At 38.3% G+C, this 26,789-nt stretch overlaps 1 protein-coding gene across 18 annotated transcripts in view; it reads right to left on the bottom strand.

Moving 5' to 3' along the window:
* Positions 1–23,910, bottom strand: part of ATRX (ATRX chromatin remodeler) — a 253,199-nt gene extending 229,289 nt beyond the window's left edge. For 4 of the 18 annotated variants that reach the window (XM_059050734.2, XM_059050736.2, XM_059050742.2 and 1 more), the window contains exon 1: positions 23,623–23,910. In XM_059050734.2, the coding sequence (XP_058906717.1) occupies positions 23,623–23,642 (20 nt within the window). In that variant the 5' untranslated portion in view covers positions 23,643–23,910. The remainder of the gene's footprint in view (positions 1–23,622) is intronic. The other 14 variants (XR_010838695.1, XM_059050733.2, XM_059050744.2 and 11 more) reach the window with 11 other exon arrangements.
* Positions 23,911–26,789: the final 2,879 nt, after the last annotated feature.

Below are 26,789 nucleotides of genomic sequence, written 5' to 3'. Positions count from 1 at the left end.
TAATTATTTTTTATTTTAATAACTATATTTTATTCTACTTTATTTTGTCTTCTTCCTTTCTTTCTTCCTTTATTCCTCCCTTCCTTCCGCTCTTCCTTCCTTCCTCCCTTCCTTTCTTGCTTTCTTCCTTTCTTCATTTCTTCCTTCCTTCCTTTCTTTCTTTCCTTTCTATTTTTTTCTCCTTTTTATTTTACACCATTTGGATTAAAGGCTCTTGGCACTCCAGCCAGGCATCAGGGCTGTGTCTCTGAGGTGGGAGAACCAACCTCAGAACACTGGTCCACAAAAGACCTCCCAGCTCCACGCAATATCAAACGGCAAAAATCTCCCAGAGATCTCCATCTCAACACCAAGACCCAGCTTCACTCGAGGACCAGCAACGTACAGTGCTGGACAACCTATGCCCAACAAATATCAAGACAGGACTACAGCCCCATCCATTAGAGGTGACACTGCCTGAAATCATACTAAGGATACCAATATCCCCAAACACACCACCAGACGTGGACCTGCCCACCAGAAAGACAAGATCAAGCCTCATCCACCAGAACAGAGGCACTAGTCTCCCCAACCAGGAAACCTACTCAACCCACTGAACCAACCACAGCCACTGGGGACAGTCACCAAAAACAACGGGAACTACGAACCTGCAGCCTGCAAAAAGGAGACCCCAAACACAGTAAGATAAGCAAAATGAGAAGACAGTAAAACACACAGCAGACGAAGGAGCAAGATAAAAACCCACCAGACCTAACAAATGAAGAGGAAATAGGCAGTCTACCTGAAAAACAATTCAGAATAATGATAGTAAAGATGATCCAAAATCTTGGAAATAGAATAGACAAATTGCAATAAACAATTAACGAGGACCTAGAAGAAATAAAGAGAAAACAAGCAATGATGAGCAACACAATAAATGAAATTAAAAATACTCTAGATGGGATCAATAGCAGAATAACTGAGGCAGAAGAACGGATAAGTGACCTGGAAGATAAAATAGTGGAAATAACTATGACAGAACAGAAGAATGAAAAAAGAATCAAAAGAACTGAGGACATTGTCAGAGACCTCTGGGACAACATTAAACACACCAACATTCGAATTATAGGGGTCCCAGAAGAAGAGAAAAAGAAAGGGACTGAGAAAATATTTGAAGACATTATAGTTGAAAACTTCCCTAATATAGGAAAAGAAATAGTCAATCAAGTCCAGGAAGCACAGAGTCCCATACACGATAAATCCAGGGAGAAATATGCCAAGACACATATTAATCAAACTGTCAAAAATTAAATACAAGGAAAACATATTACAAGCAGCAAGGGAAAAACAACAATTAACACACAAGGAAATCCCCATAAGGTTAACATCTGATCTTTCAGCAGAAACTCTACAAGCCAGACGGGAGCGGCAGGACATATTTAAACTGATGAAGGAAAAAAACCTACAAGCAAGATTACTCTACCCAGCAGGGATCTCATTTAGATTTGATGGAGAAATTGAAATCTTTACAGACAAGCAAAAGCTGAGAGTTCAGCACTACCAAACCAGCTTTACAACAAATGCTAAAGGAACTTCTCTAGGCAAGGAACATAAGAGAAGGAAAAGACCTACAAGAACAAACCCGAAACAATTAAGTAAATGGTAATAGGAACATACATATCAATAATTACCTTAAATGTAAATGGATTAAATGCACCCACCAAAAGACGTAGACTACCTGAATGGATACAAAAACAAGACCCATATATATATGCTATCTACAAGACACTCACTTCAAACCTAGGGACACATACAGACTGAAAGTGAGGGGATGGAAAAAGATATTCCATGCAAATGGAAATCAGAAGAAAGTTGGAGGAGCAACTCTCATATCAAACAAAATAGACTTTAAAATAAAAACTATTACAAGAGACAAAGAAGGGCACTACATAATGATCAAGAGATCCATCCATGAAGAAGATATAACAATTGCAAATATTTATGCGCCCAACATAGGAGCACCTCAATACATAAGGCAAATAAATACTAACCGCCATAAAAGGGGAAATCGACAGTAACACAATCATAGTAGGGGACTTTAACACCCCACTTTCACCAATGGACAGATCATCCAAAATGAAAATAAATAAGGAAACACAAGCTTTAAATGATACATTACACAAGATGAACTTAACTGATATTTATAGGACATTCCATTCAAAAACAACAGAATACACATTTTTCTCAAGTGCTCATGGAACATTCTCCAGGATAGATCATATATTGAGTCACAAATCTAGCCTTGGTAAATTTAAGAAAATTGAAATCGTATCAAGTATCTTTTCTGACCACAACGCTATGAGACTAGATATCAATTACAGGAAAAGATCTGTAAAAAATACAAACACATGGAGGCTAAACAATAAACTATTTAATAACGAAGTAATCACTAAAAAAATCAAAGACGAAATAAAAAAATACCTAGAATCAAATGACAATGGAGATATGACGACTCAAAACCTATGGGATGCAGCAAAAGCAGTTCTAAGATGGAAGTTTACAGCATTACAATCCTATCTTAACAAACAGGAAACATCTCGAATAAACAACCTAACTTTGCACCTAAAGCAATTAGAGAAAGAAGGACAAAAAAAGAAACCCCAATTTAGCAGAAGGAAAGAAATGATAAAGATCAGATCAGAAATAAATGAAAAAGAAATGAAGGAAACGACAGCGAACGTCAATAGAACAAAAAGCTGGTTCTTTGAGAAGATAAAACAAATTGATAAACCATTAGCCAGACTCATCAAGAAAAAAAAGAGAGAAGACACAAATCAATAGAATTAGAAATGAAAAAGGAGATGTAACAACGGACACTGCAGAAATACAAAAGATTATTACAGATTACTACAAGCAACTCTATGCCAATAAAACAGACAACTTGGAAGAAATGGACAAATTCTTAGAAATGCACAACCAGCCGAGACTGAACCAGGAAGAAATAGAAAATATGAACAGGCCAATCACAAGAACTGAAATTGAAACTATGATTTAAAATCTTCCAACAAACAAAAGCCCAGGACCAGATGGCTTCACAGGCAAATTCGATCAAACATTTAGAGAAGAGCTAACACCTATCCTTCTCAAACTCTTCCAAAAGATACCAGAGGGAAGAACACTCCCAAACTCATTCTATGAGGTCACCATAATCCTGATACAAAAATCAGACAAAGACGACACAAAGAAAGAAAACTACAGGCCAATATCACTGATGAACATAGATGCCAAAAACCTCAACAAAATACTAGCAAACAGAATCCAATAGCACATGAAAATGATCATACACCATGATCAAGTGGGGTATATCCCAGGAATGCAAGGATTCTTCAATTTACGCAAATCAATCAACATGATACACCATATCAACAAACTGAAGAAGAAAACCCATATGATCATCTCAACAGATACAGAGAAAACTTTTTGACAAAATTCAACACCCATTTTATAATAAAAACCATGCAGAAAGTAGGCATAGAGGGAACTTTCCTCAACATAATAAAGGCCATCAATGACAAACCCACAGCCAGCATCGTTCTCAATGGTGAAAAACTAAAACCATTTCCACTAAGATCAGGAACAAGACAAGGTTGCCCACTCTCACCACTCTTATTCAACATAGTTTTGGAAGTTCTAGCCACAGCAATCAGAGAAGAAAAAGAAATAAAAGGAATCCAAATGGGAAAAGAAGAAGTAAAGCTGTCACTGTTTGCAGATGACATGATACTATACATAGAGAATCCTAAAGATGCTACCAGAAAACTACTAGAGCTAATGAATGAATTTGGTAAAGTAGCAGGATACAAAATTAATGCACAGAAATCTCTGGCATTCTTATACACTGATGATGAAAAATCTGAGAGTGAAATTAAGAAAACACTCCCATTTACCACTGCAACCAAAAGAATAAAATATCTAGGAATAAACCTACTTAAGGAGACAAAAGATCTGTATGCAGAAAACTATAAGACACTGATAAAAGAAATTAAAGATGTTACAAATAGGTGGAGAAATTTACCATGTTCTTGGATTGGAAGAATCAACATTGTGAAAATGACTCTATTACCCAAAGCAATCTACAGCTTCAATGCAATCCCTATCAAACTACCACTGGCATTTTTTACAGAACTAGAACAAAAAATTTCACAGTTTGTATGGAAACACAAAAGACCCCGAATAGCCAAAGCAATATTGAGAACGGTAAATGGAGCTGGAGGAATCAGGCTCCCAGATTTCAGACTATACTACAAGGCTACAGGAATCAAGACAGTATGAGTACTGGCACAGAAACAGAAATATAGAGCAATGGAACAGGATAGAAAGCCCAGAGATAAACCCATGCACATATGGTCACCTTATCTTTGATAAAGGAGGCAAGAATATACAGTGGAGAAAAGACAGCCTCTTCAATAAGTGGTGCTGGGAAAACTGGACAGGTACATGTAAAAGTACGATATTAGAACACTCCCTAACACGATACACAAAAATAAACACAAAATGGGTTAAAGACCTAAATTTAAGGCCAGACACTGTGAAACTCTTAGAGGAAAACATAGGCAGAACACTCTATGACATAAATCACAGCAAAGTCCTATTTGACCCACCTCCTAGAGAAATGGAAATAATAACAAAAATAAACAAATGGGACTTAATGAAACTTAAAAGCTTTTGCACAGCAAAGGATACCATAAACAATACCAAAAGACAACCCTCAGAATGGGAGAAAATAGTTGCAAATGAAGCAACTGACAAAGGATTAATATCCAAAATTTATAAGCAATTCATGCAGCTCAATAACAAAAAAACAAACAACCCAATCCAAAAATGGGCAGAAACCTAAACAGACATTTCTCCAAAGAAGATACACAGATTGCCAACAAACACATGAAGGAATGCTCAACATCATTAATCATTAGAGAAATGCAAATCAAAACTACAATGAGATATCATCTCACACCGGTCAGAATGGCCATCATCAAAAAATCTACAAACAATAAATGCTGGAGAGGGTGTGGAGAAAAGGGAACACTCTTGCACTGTTGGTGGGGATGTAAATTGATACAGCCACTATGGAGAACAGTATGGAGGTTTCTTGATAAATTACAAATAGAACTACCATATGACCCCACAATCCCACTACTGGGCATATACCCTGAGAAAACCATAATTCAAAAAGAGTCATGTACCAAAATGTTCACTGCAGCTCTATTTACAATGGCCAGGACATGGAAGCAACCTAAGTGTCCATCAACAGATGAATGGATAAAGAAGATGTGGCACATATATACAATGGAATATTACTCAGCCATAAAAAGAAATGAAACTGAGTTATTTGTAATGAGGTGGATAGACCTGGAGTCTGTCATACAGAGTGAAGTAAGTCAGAAGGAGAAAAACAAACACTGTATGCTAACACATGTATATGGAATCTAAGAACAAAAAAATGCCATGAAGAGATTAGTGGTAGGACGGGAATAAAACATAGACCTACTAGAGCATGGACTTGAGCATATGGGGAGGGGGAAGGGTAAGCTGTGACAAAGTGAGAGAGTGGCATGGACATATATACACTACCAAATGTAAAATAGATAGCTAGTGGCAAGCAGCTGCATAGCACAGGGGTATCAGTTCTGTGCTTTGTGACCACCTAGAGAGTTGGGATAGGGAGGGTGGGAGGGAGGGAGAGGCAAGAGGGAAGAGATATGGGAACATATGTATATGTATAACTGATTCACTTTGTTGTAAAGCAGAAACTAACACACCATTGTAAAACAGTTATACTCCAATAAAGATGTTAAAAAATAAGAGCAACTGACATAACAATATAACCATTTATATATGAATATATATCCATAGAAAGAAGCCTGGAAATAAAAAAAAGAAAAGAAACAATGGAGGACTAAACAAGTTCCAGTTTACTGCTTTAAATACAAAGATATAAATGCTCTAATGCAAGTAAAAAATGCAAGTTTGAGTAATAAAGCAGCAACATTTTAATAAGACCTACATTTTATCTTATGTATAAATAGTGATCTCTGTGTAACATTCAAAATTGTTTAATTGCAATAACAGTCACCATGTTCACATGGGCCAAATCCGTAATTCCCAGTAGGAACTTCAAGAAATGTTTCATTCTATTTGGCACACTGATTAAATACATTTCATTTCATCAATATGCCACACCCCATCCACAACCAAAGGCAGAGACTTCAAATGGAGACAGGAGGCAAAGAACATGTCAAGTTCAAGAAAGCAGGGGACTTCCCTGGTGGCACAGTGGTTAAGAATCCATCTGCCAATGCTGGGGACACAGGTTCAAGCCCTGGTCCAGGAAGATCCCACATGCCACAGAGCAACTAAGCCCGTGCACCACAACTACTCAGCCTGCACTCTAGAGCCTGCGAGCCACAACTACTGGACCCATGCACTGCAACTACTGAAGCCCGCACGCCTAGACCCTGTGCTCTGTAACAAAAGAAGCCAGTGCAATGAGAAGCCTGTGCACCCCACTCGCCGCAACTAGAGAAAGCCTGCGCACAGCAACAAAGACCCAACACAACCAAAAAAAAATTAATTAAAAAAATAAATAAGTAAATAAATAGTTGCTTATGTGCCGAAAATTCAAGTTTTGCTTTTTGGAACTTTTTTCCCCAAATATTTTCAATCGAGTTTGGTTAAATCTGCGGATGCAGAATCCACTATATTTGGCATAGTTGAGCAGACTCAAATATCTGTCACGCCCATGCTCAAAACATTCAGGGGCTTCCCATGTTTATAAATAAGGATAAAGTGCAAACGCCTAAGCAAGAGAGACTTCCCTGGTGGTCCAGTGGGTAACACTCCGTGCTCCCAATGCAGGGCGTCTGGGTTAGATCCCTGACCGGGAAACTAGATCCCCCATGCATGCTGCAGCTAAGAGCCCACATGCTGCAACTAAACATGCCACAATGAACATCCCACATGCCACAACTAAGACCTGGCACAGCCAAAATAAATAAATACATACTTTTAAAAAATCCTAAGCAAGAATTTGAAGGTCTCTGCAAAATAATTCACAGATGACTTTCCAATCTCATCTGACCACAAGTCTAAGCTCAACGAAGGTTCTCTTTCCACTCTTCACCCACTGAATATTGTTTTACTTCTCTTTAAGAGCAACACATTCTGCTTATAGTTCCTTGTTTAAAACTCAAGAGTACTCCCTACTGGAGTGTAAATGCCTCAAAGGAGGAAACTGGTCTGAGTTCATCTCTTTTTCCCGTGTGAGAAATAAAAAATTGCCTTGAACAGAGGAATACTAAATGTTTATTAAAATAAAGATAATACCTGCTCAGGGATTCCTTAAAAGAAAAGAGTGTTGATTTGTTGAGCATTTTTTAAAAGCCCTGAAGTCATTTAGTACCATCAAATATTTTCCCTTCTATCTCTAAATTGAAATATTCAATAAGCTGTGTCGGATGCTCTACAGGCAGCCTTCAAAAGAAATGTATTATTTCATATACTTAACAGTAACAGGTCCAGTCACTGTAATATGAAACATTTACTATTAGTTTTCTATTTTTAGTACTCAGAAAACACAATGAAGATTCATAAATAGGGTGTTTTGATTTTGAATGTTGGGGATATCTGAGGAGAGGGGAAAGGCAAGAAAAACAAGAGGTGGGCAAATTCTCCCTAACTCTACAGAAATTAACCAAGCTTAGCTTCAAATCTCTAAAGTGGGCTGATAATATTAGTATTTAAAGTAAAACCATTTTTAAAATATAGTAGGGACTTCCTTGGTGGTCCACTGGCTAAGAGTTCACCTTCCAATGCAGGGGACACGGATTCGAGCCCTAGTCGGGGAACTAAGAGCCCACATGCCACAGGGCAACTAAGCCTGAGCGCTCTAGAGACCATGTGCTGCTACTGAGCCCATATGCCAGGAGCCCGCGTGCCAAAACTAGAGAGGAGCCCGCATGACACAATGAAGAGCCCATGCACCCCAATGAAAGATCCTGCATGCCACAACGAAGATCCCGCATGCCACAACTAAAAACCCGACACAGCCAAATAAATGAATATTTTTACAAAATAAAAATAGTATATAGTAAAAGCAAAGATGTGCCTCCTGATAAAATGTGCTCAGAAAGGCGTATCACTTCATACTATCCCTAGCAAAATACGTAATCACAAGGAAACACCACACAAACCCAAATTAACTGGCCTGTGTTCTTCAAAAAATGGAAGGGAAAAAAAAGGCACGGTGAACTGCTCCAGATTAAAGAAGATTAAACAGACATGAAAATAAAATGCAATGCGTGTTCCAGAACTGGATCCTGGACCAGAAAAAAATGATATTTTAGTCTTTCACTATGAAGGACATGAATCAATTGGCAAAATGTAAATAAGGCCTGCAGATTAGAAACAGTACTGTATCAAGATTAATTTCTAAATTTGATAACTATATTGACATTATATAAGACAATATTCCCATTTTGGGGAAACTTTTTTTTTTGGCTGCATTGGGTCTTCGTTGCTGCGCGAGCTTTCTCTACTTGAGGTGAGCAGTGGGTACTCTTTGTTGTGGTGCGCAGGCTTCAGTGGTTTCTCTTGTTGCGGAGCACGTGATCTAGGTGCGTGGGCTTCAGTAGTTGTGGCGCACACGCTTATTAGTTGCTCCGTGGCATGTGGGATCTTCCCAGACCAGGGCTTGAACGCATATTCCCTGCACTGTCAGTCGGATTTGTAACCACCGTGCCACCAAGGGAGGTCCCTGGGGAAACTTTCAATTTTGAAATATAGTAAAAAGGAGATATCCTTTTTTCTTTTTTCTTTTTCTTTTTGCCCACACCACACGCAACACGTGGGATCTTATTTCCGAGACCAGGGATCTAACCCCCTGCTGCTGCAGTGGAAGTGCAGAGTGTTAACCACTGGACTGCCAGGGAAGTCCCAAGAGGTGATTATTCTTTATCTCCCTGAAGGTAGCATCAGGTTCAACTCCTGAGGTTACAGTTATAACAAAACATACACAAAAAAATCACTCAATAAAATAGTACATGAGATGAATGAGACATCGACTACACATTTAAGGAAGTATCTTTGATCTGTGGAGAGACATTTTTATTTTTTTAACATCTTTATTGGAGTATAATTGCTTTACAATGGTGTATTAGTTTCTGCATTATAACAAAGTGAATCACCTATACATATACATATATCCCCATATCTCATCCCTCTTGCGTCTCCCTCCCTCCCACCCTCCCTATCCCACCCCTCTAGGAGGTCACAAACCACCAAACTGATTTCCCTGTGCTATGCAGCAGCTTCCCACCAGCTATCAATTTTACATTTGGTAGTGTATATATGTCCAAGCCACTCTCTCACTTTCTCCCAGCTTACCCTTCCCTCTCCCCATGTCCTCAAGTCCATTCTCTAGTAGGTCTGCATCTCTATGCCAGTCCTCCTCCTAGGTTATTCATAACTATTTTTTTTTAGATTCCATATATATGTGTTACCATACAGTATTTGTTTTTCGCTTTCTGAATAACTTCAGTCTGTATGACAGACACTAGGTCCATCCACCTCAGTACAAATAACTCAATTTCATTTCTTTTTATGGCTGAGTAATATTCCATTGTATATATGTGCCACATCTTCTTTATCCATTCATCTCTTGATGGACACTTAGGTTGCCTCCATGTCTTGGCTATTGTAAACAGAGCTGCAATGAACATTGTGGTACATGACTCTTTTTGAATTATGGTTTTGCCAGAGTATATGCCCAGTAGTGGGATTGCTGGGTCGTTTGGTAGTTTTATTTTTAGCTTTTTAAGGAACGTCCATACTGTTCTCCATAGTGGCTGTATCAATTTACATTCCCACCAACAGTGCAAGAAGGTTCCATTTTCTCCAGACCCTCTCCAGCATTTATTGTTTGTAGATTTTTCGATGATGGCCATTCTCACTGGGGTGAGGTGATACCTCATTGTACATTTGATCAGCAATTCTCTAATGATTAGTGATGTTGAGCAGCTTTTCATGTGTTTGTTTGCAATCTGTATTTCTTTGGAGAAATGTCTATTTAGTTCTTCTGCCCATTTTTGGAGCACACTGTTTCTTTTTTTCTTATTGAGCTTCATGAGCTGCTTGTAAATTCTGGAGATTAATCCTTTGTCAGTTGCTTCATTTGCAAATATTTTTCCCCATTCAGAGAGTTGTCTTTTCGTCTTGCTTATGGTTTCCTTTGCTGTGCAAAAGCTTTTAAGTTCCATGAAGTCCCATTTTATTTCTTTCCATTTCTCTAGGAAGTGGGTCAAAACGGATCTTGCTGTGATTTATGTCATAGAGTGTTCTGCATATGTTTTCCTCTAACAGTTTGATAGTGTCTGTCCTTACATTTAGGTCCTTAATCCACTTTGAGTTTATTTTTGTGTATGGAGTTACAGAGTGTTCTAATTTCATTCTTTTACACATACCTGTCCAGTTTTCCCAGCACCACTTACTGAAAAGGCTGTCTTTTCTCCACTGTATATTCTTGCCTCCTTTATCAAAGATAAGGTGACCATATGTGCATGGGTTTATCTCTGGGCTTTCTATCCTGTTCCATTGCTCTATATTTCTGTTTCTGTGCCAGTACTCATACTGTCTTGATTATTGTAGCTTTGTAGTATAGTCCGAAGTCAGGGAGCCTACAGCTTCATATTTCTTTCTCAAGATTGCTTTGGCTAATCAGGGTCTTTTGTGTTTACATACAAATTATGAAATTTTTTGTTCTAGTTCTGTGAAAAATGCCATCAGTAGTTTGATAGGGATTGCATTGAATCTGCAGATTGCTTTGGGTAGTAGAGTCATTTTCACAATGTTAATTCTTCCAATCCAGGAACATGGTATATCTCTCCATCTGCTGGTATCATCTTTAATTTCTTTCATCAGCGTCTTATAGTTTTCTGCTTACAGGTCTTTTGTCTCCTTCGGTAGATTTATTCCTAGGTATTATACTCTCTTTGTTCCAATGGTAAATGGGAGTGTTCCCTTAATTTCTCTTTCAGATTTTCAGCATTAGTGTAAAGGAATGCAAGAAATTTCTGTGCATTAATTTTGTATCCTACTACTTTGCCAAATTCATTGATTAGCTCTAGTACTTTTCTAGTAAGCATCTTTAAGATTCTCTATGTATAGTATCATGTCATCTGCAAACAGTGACAGCTTTACTTCTTCTTCCCCAATTTGGGATCCTTTTATTTCTTTCTTCCCTGATTGCTGTGGCTAAAACTTCCAAAACAATGTTGAATAGTAGTGGTGTGAGTTCGCAACCGTGTCCTGTTCCTGATCTTAGTGGAAATGGTTTCAGTTCTTCACCACTGAGGATGGTGTTAGCTGTGGGTTTGTCATATACGGGTTTATTATTTTAAGTTCCCTCTATGCCTACTTTCTGGAGGGTTTTTATCATAAATGGGTGTTGAATTTTTTCAAAACATTTTTCTGCATCTATTGAGATGATCATATGGTTTTTATTCTTCAATTTGTTAGTAAGTGTATCACACTGATTGATTTGCATATATTGAAGAATCCTTGCATTCCTGGGATAAACCTCACTTGCTCATGGTATATGATCATTTTAATGTGCTGTTCAATTCTGTTTGCTAGTATTCAGTTGAGGATTTTTGTATCTATATAAATCAGTGTTATTGGCCTGTAGTTTTCTTTCTTTGTGACATCTTTGTCCGGTGTTGGTATCAGGGTGATGGTGGCCTCGTAGAATGAGTTTGGGAGTTTTCCACCCTTTGCTATATTTTGGAAGAGCTTGAGAAGGATAGGTGTGAGCTCTTCTCTAAATGTTTGCTAGAATTCGCCTGTGAAGCCATCTGGTCGTGGGCTTTTGTTTTTTCGAATCTTTTTAATCAAAATTTCAATTTCAGTCCTTGTGATTGGTCTGTTTATATTTTCTATTTCTTCCTGCTTCAGTCTCTGAAGGTTGTGCTTTCCTAAGAATGTGTCCATTTCTTCCAAGTTGTACATTTTATTGGCATATCATTGCTTGTAGTAATCTCTCATGAACCTCTTCATTTCTGCAGTGTCATTTGTTACTTCTCCTTTTTCATTTCTAATTCTAGTCATCTGAGTCTTCTCCCTTTTTTTCTTGATGAGTCTGGCTAATGGTTTATCAATTTTGTTTCTCTTCTCAAAGAATCAGTTTTTAGTTTCACTGATCTTTGCTATTGTTCCCTTCATTTCTTTTTCATTTATTTCTGATCTGATCTTTATGATTTCTTTCCTTCTGCTAACTTTGGGGGGTTTTTGTTGTCTTTCTCTAATTGCTTTAGGTATAAGGTTTGGCTGTTTACTTAATATGCTTCTTGTTTCTTAAGGTAGGACCGTATTGCTATAAACTTCCCTCTTAGGACTACTTTTGCTGCATCCCATAGGTTTGGGGTCGTCCTGTTTTCATTCTTATTTGTTTCTAGGTATTTTTTGATTTCCTATTTGATTTCTTCAGTGATCTCTTGGTTATTAAGTAGTGTGTTGTTTAGCCTCCATGTGTTTGTACTTTTTACAGACTTTTTCCTGTAATTGATCTCTAGCCTCATAGTGTTGTGGTTGGAAAAGATACTTGACATGATTTCAATTTTTTTAAATTTACCAAAGCTTGATTTTTGACCCAAGATATAATCTATCCTGGAGAATGTTCCATGAGCTCTTGAGAAGAAACTGTATTCTGCTGTTTTTGAATGGAATGTCCTATAAATATCAATTAAGTCCATCTTGTTTAATGTATCATTTAAAGCTTGTTTCCTTATTTATTTTCATTTTGGATGATCTGTCCATTGGTGAAAGTGGGGCGTTAAAGTCTACTATGATTGTGTTACTGTTGATTTCCCCTTTTATGGCTGTTAGCATTTGCCTTATGTATTGAGGTGCTCCTATGTTGGGTGCATAAATATTTACAATTGTTATATCTTCTTCTTGGATTGATCCCTTGATGATTATGTAGTGTCCTTCTTTGTCTCCTGTAATAGTCTTTATTTTAAACTCTATTTTGTCTGATATGAGAATTGCTACTCCAGCTTTCTTTTGATTTCCATTTGCATGCAATATCTTTCTCTATCCCCTTACTTTCAGTCTGTATGTGTCCCTAGGTCTGAAGTGGGTCTCTTTTAGCCAGCATATATAGGGGTCTTGTTGTTGTATCCATTCAGCCAGTCTGTCTTTTGGTTGGAGCATTTAATCCATTTACATTTAAGGTAATTATTGATATGTATGTTCCTATTACCATTTTCTTAATTGTTTGGGGCTTGTTATTGTCGGTCTTTTCCTTCTCTTGTGTTTCCTGCCTAGGGAAGTTCCTTTGGCATTTGTTGTAAAGCTGGTTTGGTGGTGCTGAATTCTCTTAGCTTTTGCCTGTCTGTAAAGGTTTTAATTTCTTTGTCGAAACTGAATGAGATACTTGCTGGATAAAGTAGTCTTGGTTGTAGGTTTTTCCCTCTCATCGCTTTAAATATGTCCTACCACTCCCTTCTGACTTGCAGAGTTTCTGCTAAAAGATTAGCTGTTAACCTTTTGGGCATTCCCTTGTATGTTATTTGTTGTTTTTCCCTTGCTGCTTTTAATACTTTTTCTGTGTATTTAATTTTTGATAGTTTGATTAGTATGTGTCTTGGTGTGTTTCCCCTTGGATTTATCCTGTATGGGACACTCTGCACTTCCTCTACTTGACTATTTCTTTTCCCATATTAGGTAAGTTTTCAACTATAATCTCTTCAAATATTTTCTCAGTCCCTTTCTCTTTCTCTTCTTCTTCTGGGACCCCTATAATTCGAATGTTGTTGTGTTTAATGTTGTCCCACAGGTCTCTGAGACTGTCCTTAATTCTTTTCATTCTTTCTTCTTTATTCCTCTCTGCAGTAGTTATTTCCACTATTTTATCTTCCAGGTCACGTATCCGTTCTTCTGCCTCAGTTATTCTGCTATTGATTCCTTCTGGAGAATTTTTAATTTCACTTATTGTGTTGTTCATCATTGTTTGTTTGCTCTTTAGTTCTTCTAGGCCCTTGTTAAACGTTTCCTGCATTTTCTCTATTCTATTTCCAAGATTTTCGATCATCTGTAGTATTATTACTCTGAATCTTTTTTCAGGTAGACTGCCTATTTCCTCTTCATTTGTTTGGTGTGGTGGGTTTTTACCTTGCTCCTTCATCTGCTGTGTGTTTCTCTGTCTTCTTATTTATCTTATCTTACTGTGTTTGGGGTCTCCGTTTCGCAGGCTGCAGGTCTGTAGTTCCTGTTGTTTTGGGTGTCTGTCCCCAGTGGCTAAGGCTGATTCAGTGGGTTGTGTAGGCTGACAGGTGGAGGAGACTGGTGCCTGTGTTCTGGAGGATGAGGCTGGATCTTGCCTCTCTGGTGGGCAGGTCTGCATCCGGTGGTTTGTTTTGGGGTGTCTATGACCTTGTTATGATTTTAGGCAGCCTTTCTGCTAGTGGGTGGGGTTGTGTTTCTGTCTTGCTAGTTGTTTGGAATAGGGTGTCTAGTACTGTAGTTTGCTAGTTATTGAGTGGAGCTGGGTCCTGGTGTTGAAATGGAGATCTCTGGGAGATTTCTGCCATTTGATATTATATGGTGCTGGGAGGTCTCTAGTGAACCAATGTCCTGAACTCGGCTCTCCCACCTCAGAGGCACAGGCCTGAAACCCGGCCAGAGGACCAAGATCCTGTCCTCCACATGGCTCAGAATAAAAGGGAGAAAAAAAGAAAGAAAGAAAGAAAAATAAAATAAAATAAAGTTATTAAAATTTAAAATAAAAAATAATTATTAAAAATTTAAATGAAAAAAAGAAGAGAGCAACTAAACCAAAAAAAAAATCCACCAATGATAAGAAGCGCTAAAAACTACACTAAAAAAGAAAAAAATGGGGGGGGCAGACAGAACCCTAGGACAAATGGTAAAAGCAAAGCTATACAGACAAAATTACACACAGAAGCATATACATACACACTCACAAAAATAGAAAAATGAAAATATATATATATATATATATATTGTTGCTCCCAATGTCAACTGCCTCAATTTGGGATGATTCGTTGTCTATTCCGGTATTCCACAGATGCAGGGTATATCAAGTTGATTGTGGAGATTTAATCCACTGCTTCTGAGGCTGCTGGGAGAGATTTCCCTTTCTCTTCTTTGTTCGCACAGCTCCAGGGGTTCAGCTTTGGATTGGCCCCGCCTCTGCAAGTAGGTCGCCGGAGGGCATGTGTTCTTCGCTCAGACAGGACAGGGTTAAAGTAGCAGTTGATTAGAGGGCTCTGGCTTACTCAAGCCCAGGGAAGGGAGAGGTATGGAATGCAGGGTGAGCCTGCGGAGGCAGAGGGCAGTGTGACGTTGCAACAACGTGAGGCACACCGTGTGTTCTCCCGGGGAAGTTGTCCATGGATCACAGGACCCTGGCAGTGGCAGGCTATACAGGCTCCCTGGAGGGGAGTTGTGGATAGTGACCTGTGCTTGCACGCAGGCTTCTTGGTGGCTGCAGCAGCAGCCTTAGCGTTTCATGCCCATCTCTGGTGTCTGTCTGATAGCCATGGCTCATGCCCGTCTCTGGAGTTCGTTTAGGCGGTTCTCTGAATCCCCTCGTCGTGCACCCCGAAACAATGGTCTCTTGCATCTTCGGCAGTTCCAGACTTTTTCCCAGAATCCCTCTGAACTAGCTGTGGTACACTAGCCCCCTTCAGGCTGTGTTCACACAGCCAAGCCCAGTCCTCTCCCTGGGATCTGACCTCCAAAGCCCGAGCCTCAGCTCCCAGCCCCCACCCGCCCCGGCAGGGGAGCAGACAAGCCTCTTGGGCTGGTGAGTCCTGGTCAGCACTGATCCTCTGTGCAGGGATCTCTCCGCTTTACCCTCTGCACCCCCTGTTGCTGAGCTCTCCCCTGTGGCTTCAAAGCTTCCCCACCACCACCCCCTGTCTCCACCAGTGAAGGGGCTTCCTAGTGTGTAGAAACTTTTACTCCTTCACAGCTCCCTCCCAGTGGTGCAGGTCATGTCCTTATTCTTTTGTCTCTATTTTTTTTTTTCTTTTGCCCTACCCAGGTACATGGGGAGTTTCTTGCCTCTTGGGAGGTCTGAGGTCTTCTGCCAGCGTTCAGTAGGTGTTCTGTAGGAGTTCTTCCACATGTAGATGTATTTCTGATGTATTTGTGGGGAGGAAGGTGATCTCCACCTCTTATTCTTTCACCATCTTGAAGGTCTCATGGATAGACATTTTTAAAGTATCATTTATAAAAACACCAAAACATCTTGTTTTTTGTTGGGGGGGAACACAGTTACTAGCCAAAATGTAAATTAGTACTAGTTTTTTAAAGTATAGTGTAAGGTATAATGTAAGCTCCATGGGGAGCCTTAATTTGTCTTGTTCACCTAAGCAGTACTTAGAACAGTTCTTGGCACATGGTAATAGTAATTAGTAACAACTAATATTTGAGTAATTATTATGTCACACTCACCTAAGTGTTTTGTGTCCATTAACTCATTTAGTCTTCACACAGACCAAGAAATGTTTGGTGAATGAATCAATACGTTTTGCAGATGACAATTACAGTCAGTTCTGCAATAATATAACATGAGTTCCTAAAAATCACCAGGTAATGCAAAATTGTGCAATGAACACCATAGGATTCACGAGAAAAACACGGTTAGAAGCACAACACTGAAAAAACTTCATCAGTGACACATTTTTTTTAAAAAGACAGAAACCTAATAGAAATGGTAGCACAATTTTACACAGTTTACACACATTAAGTGATTAAGAAATACACAAGTACAACAATAAATATGGCACATTACCTTGAAAGAGACCTGAAGTTTGCTTGTGGAAGTGGGCATCAGAAGGGTTGCAGGTCATGAATTACTGTGAAGTGATGGAAGGAGGGTTATCTGAAATCGGATGGAAAATTGTAACAATAGATGTGGATGGGTGTGGCTCATAACACAAGGGGTGAACTGAGATAGGTGGTAGATATCTGAGGTATGTGCCTATATATGCATGTATTTTAATGCAACTCAGTTCAGCTGGATGCAGTTTCCTGCATTCACCCAGGGCAAACTTTCTATAAAGAGCCAGAGAGTAAATATTTTAGGCTTTGTGGGCCATTAGGTCTCTGTTCCAACTATTCAACTCTGAGATTGTGCTACAAAAGCAGCCACAGGACAAAGTAAACAAATGGGCTTGGGTGTGTTCCAACAAAACTTTATTTACAAAACTAGGCCACTGTTTGGTGGCCATAGTTTGCTGAGCCCTGAACTTGCAGACAAAATCCTAAATAAGCAAATGCAAATTTTGTCTTATGCTCAAACTGTCCCGATACATCAATCTTGTTGGAACAAATTCACTTTTCAAAACAAGTGTTATAGCAGAACTAAGTTTAGAATTCTATCAAATAAACCAAAAACTAACTGATATAATTCAAATATGCAAAATAAATCCAGTTTTACTCAAAAATAAACTATTTTTGATTTTGGATTTTATAAATCAAATGTCACCCAAAAGTCAACTGACAAATGACCAAAATAAAGAAAACTAATGGTACATTTTGAACACTCATAGTCATTCAAAATCTGTGCATTAAATTCTTCACAATCTTCAAGGAAAATGGGTTATGCTTTTGACAGCTCTTCTGAATTAAACTTATCAGGCTCAGTCACAAGGGCACATGTGGCTTTTACAAGATCATCGAGCAATCAAAGTTAACATATGAACTGTACTGTAAGATAAATAAGTTCTGAAGATCTGATGTACAGCATACAGCATGGTGACTATAGTTAACAATACTGTATTATATCCTTGAAAGTTGCTAGAGAGTAGATCTTAAATGTTCTCTCCACAACAATAACAAAAAAGGTAATTATTGTGACAGTCATTTCAAAATATATACACATATCAAATCATCACATTGTACACCTTAAACTTACACAATGCTATATGTCAATTATATCTCAATAAAGCTGGAAAAAATACTAATTGCACATGGTTATACAATATTTTCCCAAGAACTGAGTTAAAAATTCTAAGTTGACCTCCTTTCAATTAGCAAACACTAATATATATACAACATTTCTTTGCTCAAGCTGCTATAACTCACATCTGAAATCCTCCCCCAGTCTTCACTTTGTTGTACAGCAGAAACTCACACACCATTGTAAAGCAATTATACTCCAATAAAGATGTTTAAAAAAAAAGTAGATGCATCCTCCAAGGGTCACATTCAAATGCTACCTCTCTATAAAGCCTTCCCTGGACCCCATCAGAAATGTCTTCCTACTCTAAACTCCCACAGCAAGTTACTTTTTACCCAACACAGCATGTAGCACTTTATATCCTGCTTCAAATTTATTTGTGAACATGTCTTATTTCCTCTGCTGTGTGGAAAATAAGACTAATTTTTAGCCATACTAATCCCTCTCAGGGACTGCCCTTTTTCACAGCCAACCCTTAACTGCTAACTTACCTTCAATACCCAATACAGATACCATCTCCTCTGCAAAACTTTCCTAAACATCCCCCAAATTAGGCTTTCATTCATTCTGATCTTTAGCACAACCAATATACCTCCATTTTAGCACTGCTTTGTAACTGCTTATTTACTTACTATTTCCCTCCTTAGATTAAGAATGCCTTAAGGAGGCAGGAATTTTGTCTTTTACCCTTTGCATACGCTAGCACAGTGCCTGACACCTAGTTGGTACTCAAGTATTTGATCAACTAATAGAGCATTCCTCCAAAATATGGAGTATAGGGTATATACACATGAACACCACTACCATACCAATAAATTTCTTAAACAAATATTTTATGTAACAGTTCACAAGAAAGCTGGACTACTGATACCAAGAATGACTACTTCAAGCCAAAACTCAGAGACAAAGTCTCAGAGACAGGATCTGAAAACAGTGGCTAGGGAGCAAAATTCACAGAACCTTTTTTTCCCAGGGCAAAAATCACAATCAGCTAGAATATAGGTCTTTTCAGAAGTATCACCTCCAATCATAAAAGAGCAGAAATACACTGGATATAGTAATTTTTCAAAACAGAACATATCCTGAGCCACAATAATTAACGAACTTCCCAGCAAAGTTTCCGTCCTAATAAATGTGTGATAGTATATGAGATTATATTAGCAACAAAACACCTGTATCCTAACCATGTAAGCTTTAAGGCAAAAAAGATATGCATACATTGAATAAAGAAATTTTCCCTCATCACTTCTTCTCCCTACCCCCAAAAAGGCAAACAAAGTCAAAAAATGATTGACACTAACATAACCAGGATTATGTTTTTAATAACTTTGTAGACCATCTAGTACGAGTTCATTCTGTAAATGACAAAGCAGAGGCCTAGAAAGATGAATGATTTGTCCTAGTACAAGTTCATTCTGTAAATGACAAAGCAGAGGCCTAGAAAGATGAATGATTTGTCCACAACAATCAGTTGAGCAACAGAGCTGTAACTAGAAAACCCAGGTTTGGCTCCGAGTTAAGCATTCATTCCTCTACAACCAGCAGTTCTCAAACTTCTAGTCTCAGGACCTCTTTACACTCCTAAAACACTTAAAAATTAACAAAGACCCCCAAAGAGCTTTTAGTTTATTGTATTTTAAGAACTGCTGTTATAACCATGTTATCTCCTCCAGAACTGCTGGCTTTATCAGTATCTTTTAAACTTACTCCTATTTTACAGATGGAGAGCTATGGAGATTAATCATCCTGCATGTCAGCTATTAGGCCAAAAAGACAAGCATTAGGATACATGTACAGAGAGATCCCACTTAGACACTCCTTTTACTGCCCTGCTATATTCAACATTCCTAAAGGAAGAGCTATACATTATTTTCCAATGGCTTAACCCATTTTAACAGCTTCTGCCAATGTCCAAGAGAACATTCAAGCTCTGGAGGGAAAAGACTTCATGTAAACCCAAGAATTGCCTGTATTCTGTCACACAATCCGTAAATTTATTCAGATTTCAAAAGTGAAACAGGCATATAAATACACACAATTTCTTACAGAAAAAAATATTTCACACACCTAAATCTATATACAAATACCTTTAAGCACTACATTTATCTTATCTCTAGAAATACAATATAAAAGTGAAGGCTCAAAAAAAAAAAAAAAAAGTGAAGGCTCATGGTCAACTATACCAAGGGTTGTCAATAATGAGAACTGGCCTGATCACAATTAAAATCACAAATGTCTTTCTTTTCATCCCCACCAATAACATAACGAAACAGCTGGCATTTGAATATTTTCAAAACCCTTTGTAAAATTTGCATGTACTCTGCTGCCACAGGCCTGGCTTAATACTTTCCACACAGTGGGAATGCACATATTTCACAGATAACATTTTTCAAAAATAGGTTAATATGCAACTGATTGTGAACTACCACAATAACAGACACTTTCTAAGACATTTTCCCAACATCTCTCAAGTTAGACCACTTCTACCTTTTAAAAGTTAAGACCAATAACTGGTTATATTGCTTTCAGCTTTTCAAGTAATCAATTGCCATAAGGATTAGAATGACAAGATCCATCAAATCTCCAAGATCTTTATATAAAAATAAATGAAAGTTTATCTGTCAATCAGAGGCTGATCTTTCAGGCCAAAAAAACTGAAGAAATAATCTTATTTAAAACAAAACAAATAACAAAAAACTCTTTAAAAACAATAACAAAACCTTTGAAAACTGAGCCACTGATTTTTCAGTGTATATTTGTCCCTCGGTATCTGAGGGGAGTTGGTTCCAGGACCTACCACAGATACCAAAATCTGAAGATGCTCAAGTCCCACAGTCAGCCCTCTGTATCCGCAGTTCCGCATCCTCGGATTCAACCAACCACAGATTGAAATCCTCGGTACTGGGTGGAGGAACACAGAGCCAACTGTATGATTTAGCCAAATCATCAATTTATTTTCCTCCCTCTTGCCTTTTGGCTATTTTTTTTAACCACAGAATCCTAGGAATGTTCTTTTTTTATAAATGTAAGTAAAAATTAGAAACTAATCTTTGCTCCTATTTTTAAGTGCTGGACAGAAGATCTGATAAAGAAAAAATCTGGAACAATTGTGTAAAATAAAATTAATGACAATTCATAGAATTGTTCATATTATTTCTGCCTCACATTAGAAGAGAATCAAGAGTGATTTGGTATTGTGGGTTCAACTCACTCAAACATTACCTGTCAGATTATCCTTTAACTACAATTATGGCTTGAGATGAATGACACTTCAGATTGAGACAGCTCTTCTGAACACCCACTTGGAGCACTTTCATAGTAAATAATCAGCATCACACTTTTTAAAATTAATTCTTTACATTTATACATGTGTTCTTTGCAAGGGGGTTTTCACATAGCTTAAGATTCTCCTGGAATTAAATGCTTCAGTTATCTTACTATCTCATATGAACATAAAAGACAAAATATTATAAACACCTACAAACTCAAAAGACCTACAACAAATGACAATAGTAGCTAACATGAACTTCTTCCATTGTAATACTTGAGCTAAATGGTCATAATCACATTATATCTGGCAGCTCAAGGAGATATTAATGCCTGTGGTTAAGAACATAAGCTCTGGAGTCAAGTCTGGGTTCAATTCCAGCTCCACCAATTACAAACTATATAACTTTGATCAAGTTCTTTGATCTCTCTATGCCTCAGTTTCCTCCTTATCTGTAAAAAGGGGAACACCAAGTACCTACCCATAGAGTTGTTCTGAGAATTAATCACGATTACACAGGTAAAGGTCAACAGTAAGCACTCAGTTTTAGTTATGATTATTACTCTTACCACTAAGATCAACAAAAATTCAAGGCCCATAAGGAAAACTGACCCTGGCATAAAATGAATAATTCTACTCAGAAAGTCTATACATAATTAATTTGCTCACCCTAAAGAAAGAGAGAAAATCCAAGTTCAAGCTACAGTTTTAGAGGCAGACTTTGTGAGATTTAGTAAAATCTAGAGGTCATATTTAACTGTAAGGTACACCCTTCATGTACAGGAACATGGGCAACTGATAATAACTAACCAACAAGTTGTACTGGGTACCTCTTATGTGCCCAATACCCCTTACGTAAAGGCTTATTGCACTTTGACCAATTAACACAAATTCAAAAACCAAGGCCACAATCCTTACACAACTAGGGATCTATAATCTAAGAACCAAAGTGCATTTTTTTCCTCAAAGGAAGGAAAACATCTTCCATCTACTGCTTGTTAATGCAGAAAAATAGGCACAATAAGTATCACAGGTTCATTCCCAAATTCTATACACTAGGTAAAGTGCTCTAAAAACATATATACCTATATACTATTAAGATGATGTGTGTGTGTGTATATATATATATATATACACACACACACATATATATACACACACACACACACATATATATATACAACATCCTAATAGTTACTCAAAGGCATATTTTGCCAACTACGAATGCAATTCTGATCTATGATCCCTGTATTTTCACTTTGCCACTAGGCGCCAAGGATACATCTCAGAGCAGAAAAATTACTTAATTCACAAGGGATGAAATGTCAAACTGTCTGAAAAGCAAGCCAGCCACCTGTGTAAAAGTGGTATACATTTCATATTAACAACCCATTATTTTTAGACACTATCAAGAGGCAAATCAGAAGCACAAGAGAAAAGCAGCCTCAACCTAATATAAACGTGCTTGATTGGTAAGAGGTGGCCTGCCAGGCACTGCTTCCTTGCAATAGATCTTACTTCCCATCAACCCACGTTAACGTGCTCCCCACCCCTCTTGGAATATATAAATAAATAAACAAAAATAAGGTCTAATTACTTTTGCTCAAAATTTGCCCATAAAGTGGAAAAACATCTAAGGACTGCCTTACCACCCATTAAAGCTGGACTACACAAAAAGTAGTATACTGGGGTCCTCTGGAAGCAAAACCCTGCGTTAGTATCCCTTTGCCTAGAGGTAAATCCAAGGATACCCCTCAGGGTCTGGAGTAGAGAAGGAATACTGGCAAGACCCACCCGTTCACCCCACAAAATGGGCTTGTCCCCAGTGGCTGCTGAAAAAAAAAAAAAATTCCGCAAGGCCAGGGTACTTCCCGTCTTCAGCAGTCCAAACGCCACTAAGTCGTCCCGGGATCTCACATCCTCCCGACCGCCCCTCCCCCTCTTCCCACCCCTCACCGCCCCCCCTTCTTCCCCGCGCAGGCTCTAGGCCCAAAGATTAGGAAGAAAGACCGGGATACCAAAAACCGCCTCCCACTTCAGTATCTCAATTCCACAAGCACCAAAGAATAAACAGAGGAGGCCAACTAAGCTCCGCGGTTCGGGGAGGCTGGAGAAAGCGCCCGACACGCCAGGCCGCGCCCCCCCACCCCCACCCCGGTTGGAGCCTACCGCCGAAACCCCGAAACCCTCCTCACCTAAAGAGAAAACGATGCCTCTTTCCGCTCAGCAAAACACAGGCCTAACCCACCAAGCCAAAGCTTTCCCAAACACCCGGCTCAGAAGGCGCGTAGGCCGAAACCACTGGGACCCGGGAGACGGGGTTGTGTTTTACCTCATGGGCTCAGCAGTCATGTTTTCGCTTCAACGCCTTGTCGGCTTCAGCGACCGTAGGGCGCCACTCTGCGCTCCCCGGTGCCCAGTTACGATAGAAATGCACTGGACTCTTAGTCGTCACTACAGCTGGCGCTGGATTCTCCCCACAGCTCAAAGGCCGCCACCGCTTCCACCTCCGCAGGAGCCGCGGAAACAAAGCGACGCCGCCGCCGCCGCCATTTTGTTGGGCCGAGGCTCAGGCAGCAGAATTGGCGCGTCCTCCCTCTTCCTCTTTCCATCATCCATTGGCTGCCTTCTCCGCAGCGCAGATGCCTATTGGGTACAGAAATTCACCTTCTTTGGGGGCCTGTTGCTAAGGCGGTCTACGTCATTTGATCCCCTCCACCTTTTCATAGGGGGTCCAATTCAGTCCCATTGACCTGAAGTGCTAGTGACGTATTTTGACATTTTTCTGAAAATGCTTTTTAATCTGTCCTCTTTTCTTTGACATATTGACAAAACAAGAACAGCAATTTACAATTATTGAGAGTTTACTATATACCCAGCACTATACTAATCCTTTATCCAGATTGTCTCATGTAATCCTTATACCCTTTGAGTCAGACAGCCGCTTGTTACCTACATTTTCTAGACGAGGAAACCAAAACACAAAGTCCCACAGTAGTGGAGCCAAGATTCCGATCAGACACCACACTCTTAACCACTAATATATGTGGCCATCCTATACATTTTCTTTCCTATATTCCAGGTTATCATCAAGTTCTTTACTTTCCTAGATGATTTATATATAATATTAATCATTCCAGCATGGTTACAAATATATATATTATAAATATAAAACATAAGACCAACTTGAGATCTGCACACAATTTTTTCAATATTGAATAAATTGCCACTTGGAACACACACGTGGACCATTTCTCCAGTCTGATGTGATGTTTGGCTCACAAACTAACCAATTAGGTCTATTTCCACCTCGTTACAGAGGTTTGGCTGTATCATCTCTAAAAGCCTTTACAGGGAATTCCCTGGCTGTCCAGTGGTTAGGGCTCTGCGCTTTCGCTGCCGAGGGCCAGGGTTCGATCCCTGGTCGAGGAACTAAGATCCCACAAGCTGTGCAGCATGGCCAGAGTAAATATTTAAAAATAGAATAAAAGCCTGTACAGTTTTCACGTTCTATAATTTAATTGTCTATTGGTATCTCTGCAAGTCACAAGTCAGTTCTCTAAAATCAAATAGTTTAAAGTTTTATTTCTAAATTTATTCCACCATAAATAAAGTTCATTCTACTCGCTTTTTCCTGAAATCTCCAAGAGCTCCTGTTGTGTTTATGTGACAAGGTTGCTGCTTTCTACTGGAATAGCAAGCGATGAGCATTTTTTGAATGGAACACTTTGATAATCTGATAGACTTGGGCAACTTTTTAATCAAGAGAAGCCTGTACACATTTCAAGTCATCTTTCAGATACTGAAGTACCATTGCCAACTGTAGAAACCAGCCTTCTGTATCTGGAATACTGATTTTCTTCTTGTCTTTTACACATTAAATATTACTTAAACATACAATTTACAGAAGTTATGTTTTCCTCATTAGTAAATGCAGTTAATTTGAAAGGAGATCCAATCTGTTAGAAGACATAACACAACTTTCAAACGAGCTCTTGGGGACAAGACTCAACACTAAGCAGCTTTAAATGGCAAATTCCACAAATAGAAAAACATCTTAATAACAAAATTATAATCACAGAATTTTAAAAGTATAAAATAACTCACTATTTGTGAATCATAAAGAGAATATCTTTGCTATTAAAGGATGACTAACAAAGTTTTACTGATGTATTTATAGGGGAATCACTTTCAACATATAATTTTCAAAGACATTCCTTCAGCTGTATTTTAGAAAAAATTCACTGGTACACATCACTTTCACATTTTTCATCAAGTTGCCACAGAAATCAACACAGACCCCTTTCTTGGACTCTTGACCATAAATGTGTGATTTGTGAATCTACTTATTTGCTTTGGAAGAAAGACAAGGTAAATTACCTGTAAAGTGCAAGTTAGATGAAAAAATAGATACTCTCATAATTTTAAATAAACAGTATCACAAATTCTGACTATCTTATGTCAAAATCATAATGCTTTGGTGATAACCATGAAATTTTTGAACATATATATCCTTTAATCCAGAAATTTAACTTCTAGGAATTTATCTAACAGATAAACTCTACATGTGAAAAATGAGTTGTCCACAAGACTATTCATTGCAACATTGTAACATCAAAGATTTAGAAAGAACATAGATGTTCCTCAACAGAGGACTGGTGAAATAAACTATGCTATCCATATAACATAACACCACATAAGTCCTTAATATAAAATTTTTTCAAAAATCACTTGTGTTTCTATGCACTAGCAACAACCAATCCAAAAAGGAAATTAAGAAAACAATCTCATTTTCTATAGCATCAAAAGGGATAAAATACTTAGGAATAAACTTAACAAAGGCTGTGAAAGACTTGCACACTGAAGTCTATAAAGCACTGCTAAAAGAAATCAGAGAAAGACAAAAAGAATGGAAAGACATCTCATGCTCATGGACTGCAAGATTGACTGTTGTTAAAATGTCCTAGTAGCCAAAAAGACCTACAGATTTAATGAAGTCTGTATTAAAATCCCAGTGGCATTCTTTGCATAAACAGAAAAAATCCCAAAATTAACATGGAAGCTCAAGGGACCTTAATAGCCAACTAAGTCTTGAAAAAGAAGAGCAAAATTGGAGACCATACTCTTCCCGAGTTCAAAATATACTACCAAGCAACAGTAATCAAGACTGTGTGGTATTGGCATAATATATAGAAAATGGAACAGAAAAGAGAGCCCAGAAATAAACCCTTGCATATTTGTCCAAATGATTTTCAACTAAGGTGCCAAGATTACACAATGGGGAAAGGATAGTCTCTTCAATAAATGGTGTTGGGAAAATAGGATATCCAGCTGCAAAAGAGTGAAGTATTACCCTTAACTTATACCATATACAAAGATTACCTCAAAATGGCTTAAAGACCTAAACCTGTAACATTCCTAGAAGAAAACATAGGGGGGAAGCTTTAGGTCATTTAAGTTGGCAACTGGTTTCTTGGATGTGACAGCAAAAGCACAAGC

Source organism: Kogia breviceps, chromosome X (assembly GCF_026419965.1).
Source record: "Kogia breviceps isolate mKogBre1 chromosome X, mKogBre1 haplotype 1, whole genome shotgun sequence".
Classification (NCBI taxonomy): Eukaryota; Metazoa; Chordata; class Mammalia; order Artiodactyla; family Physeteridae; genus Kogia; species Kogia breviceps.
The sequence above is the reverse complement of the archived record's forward strand: the minus strand, read 5'-3'. Positions and strand labels throughout refer to the sequence as shown.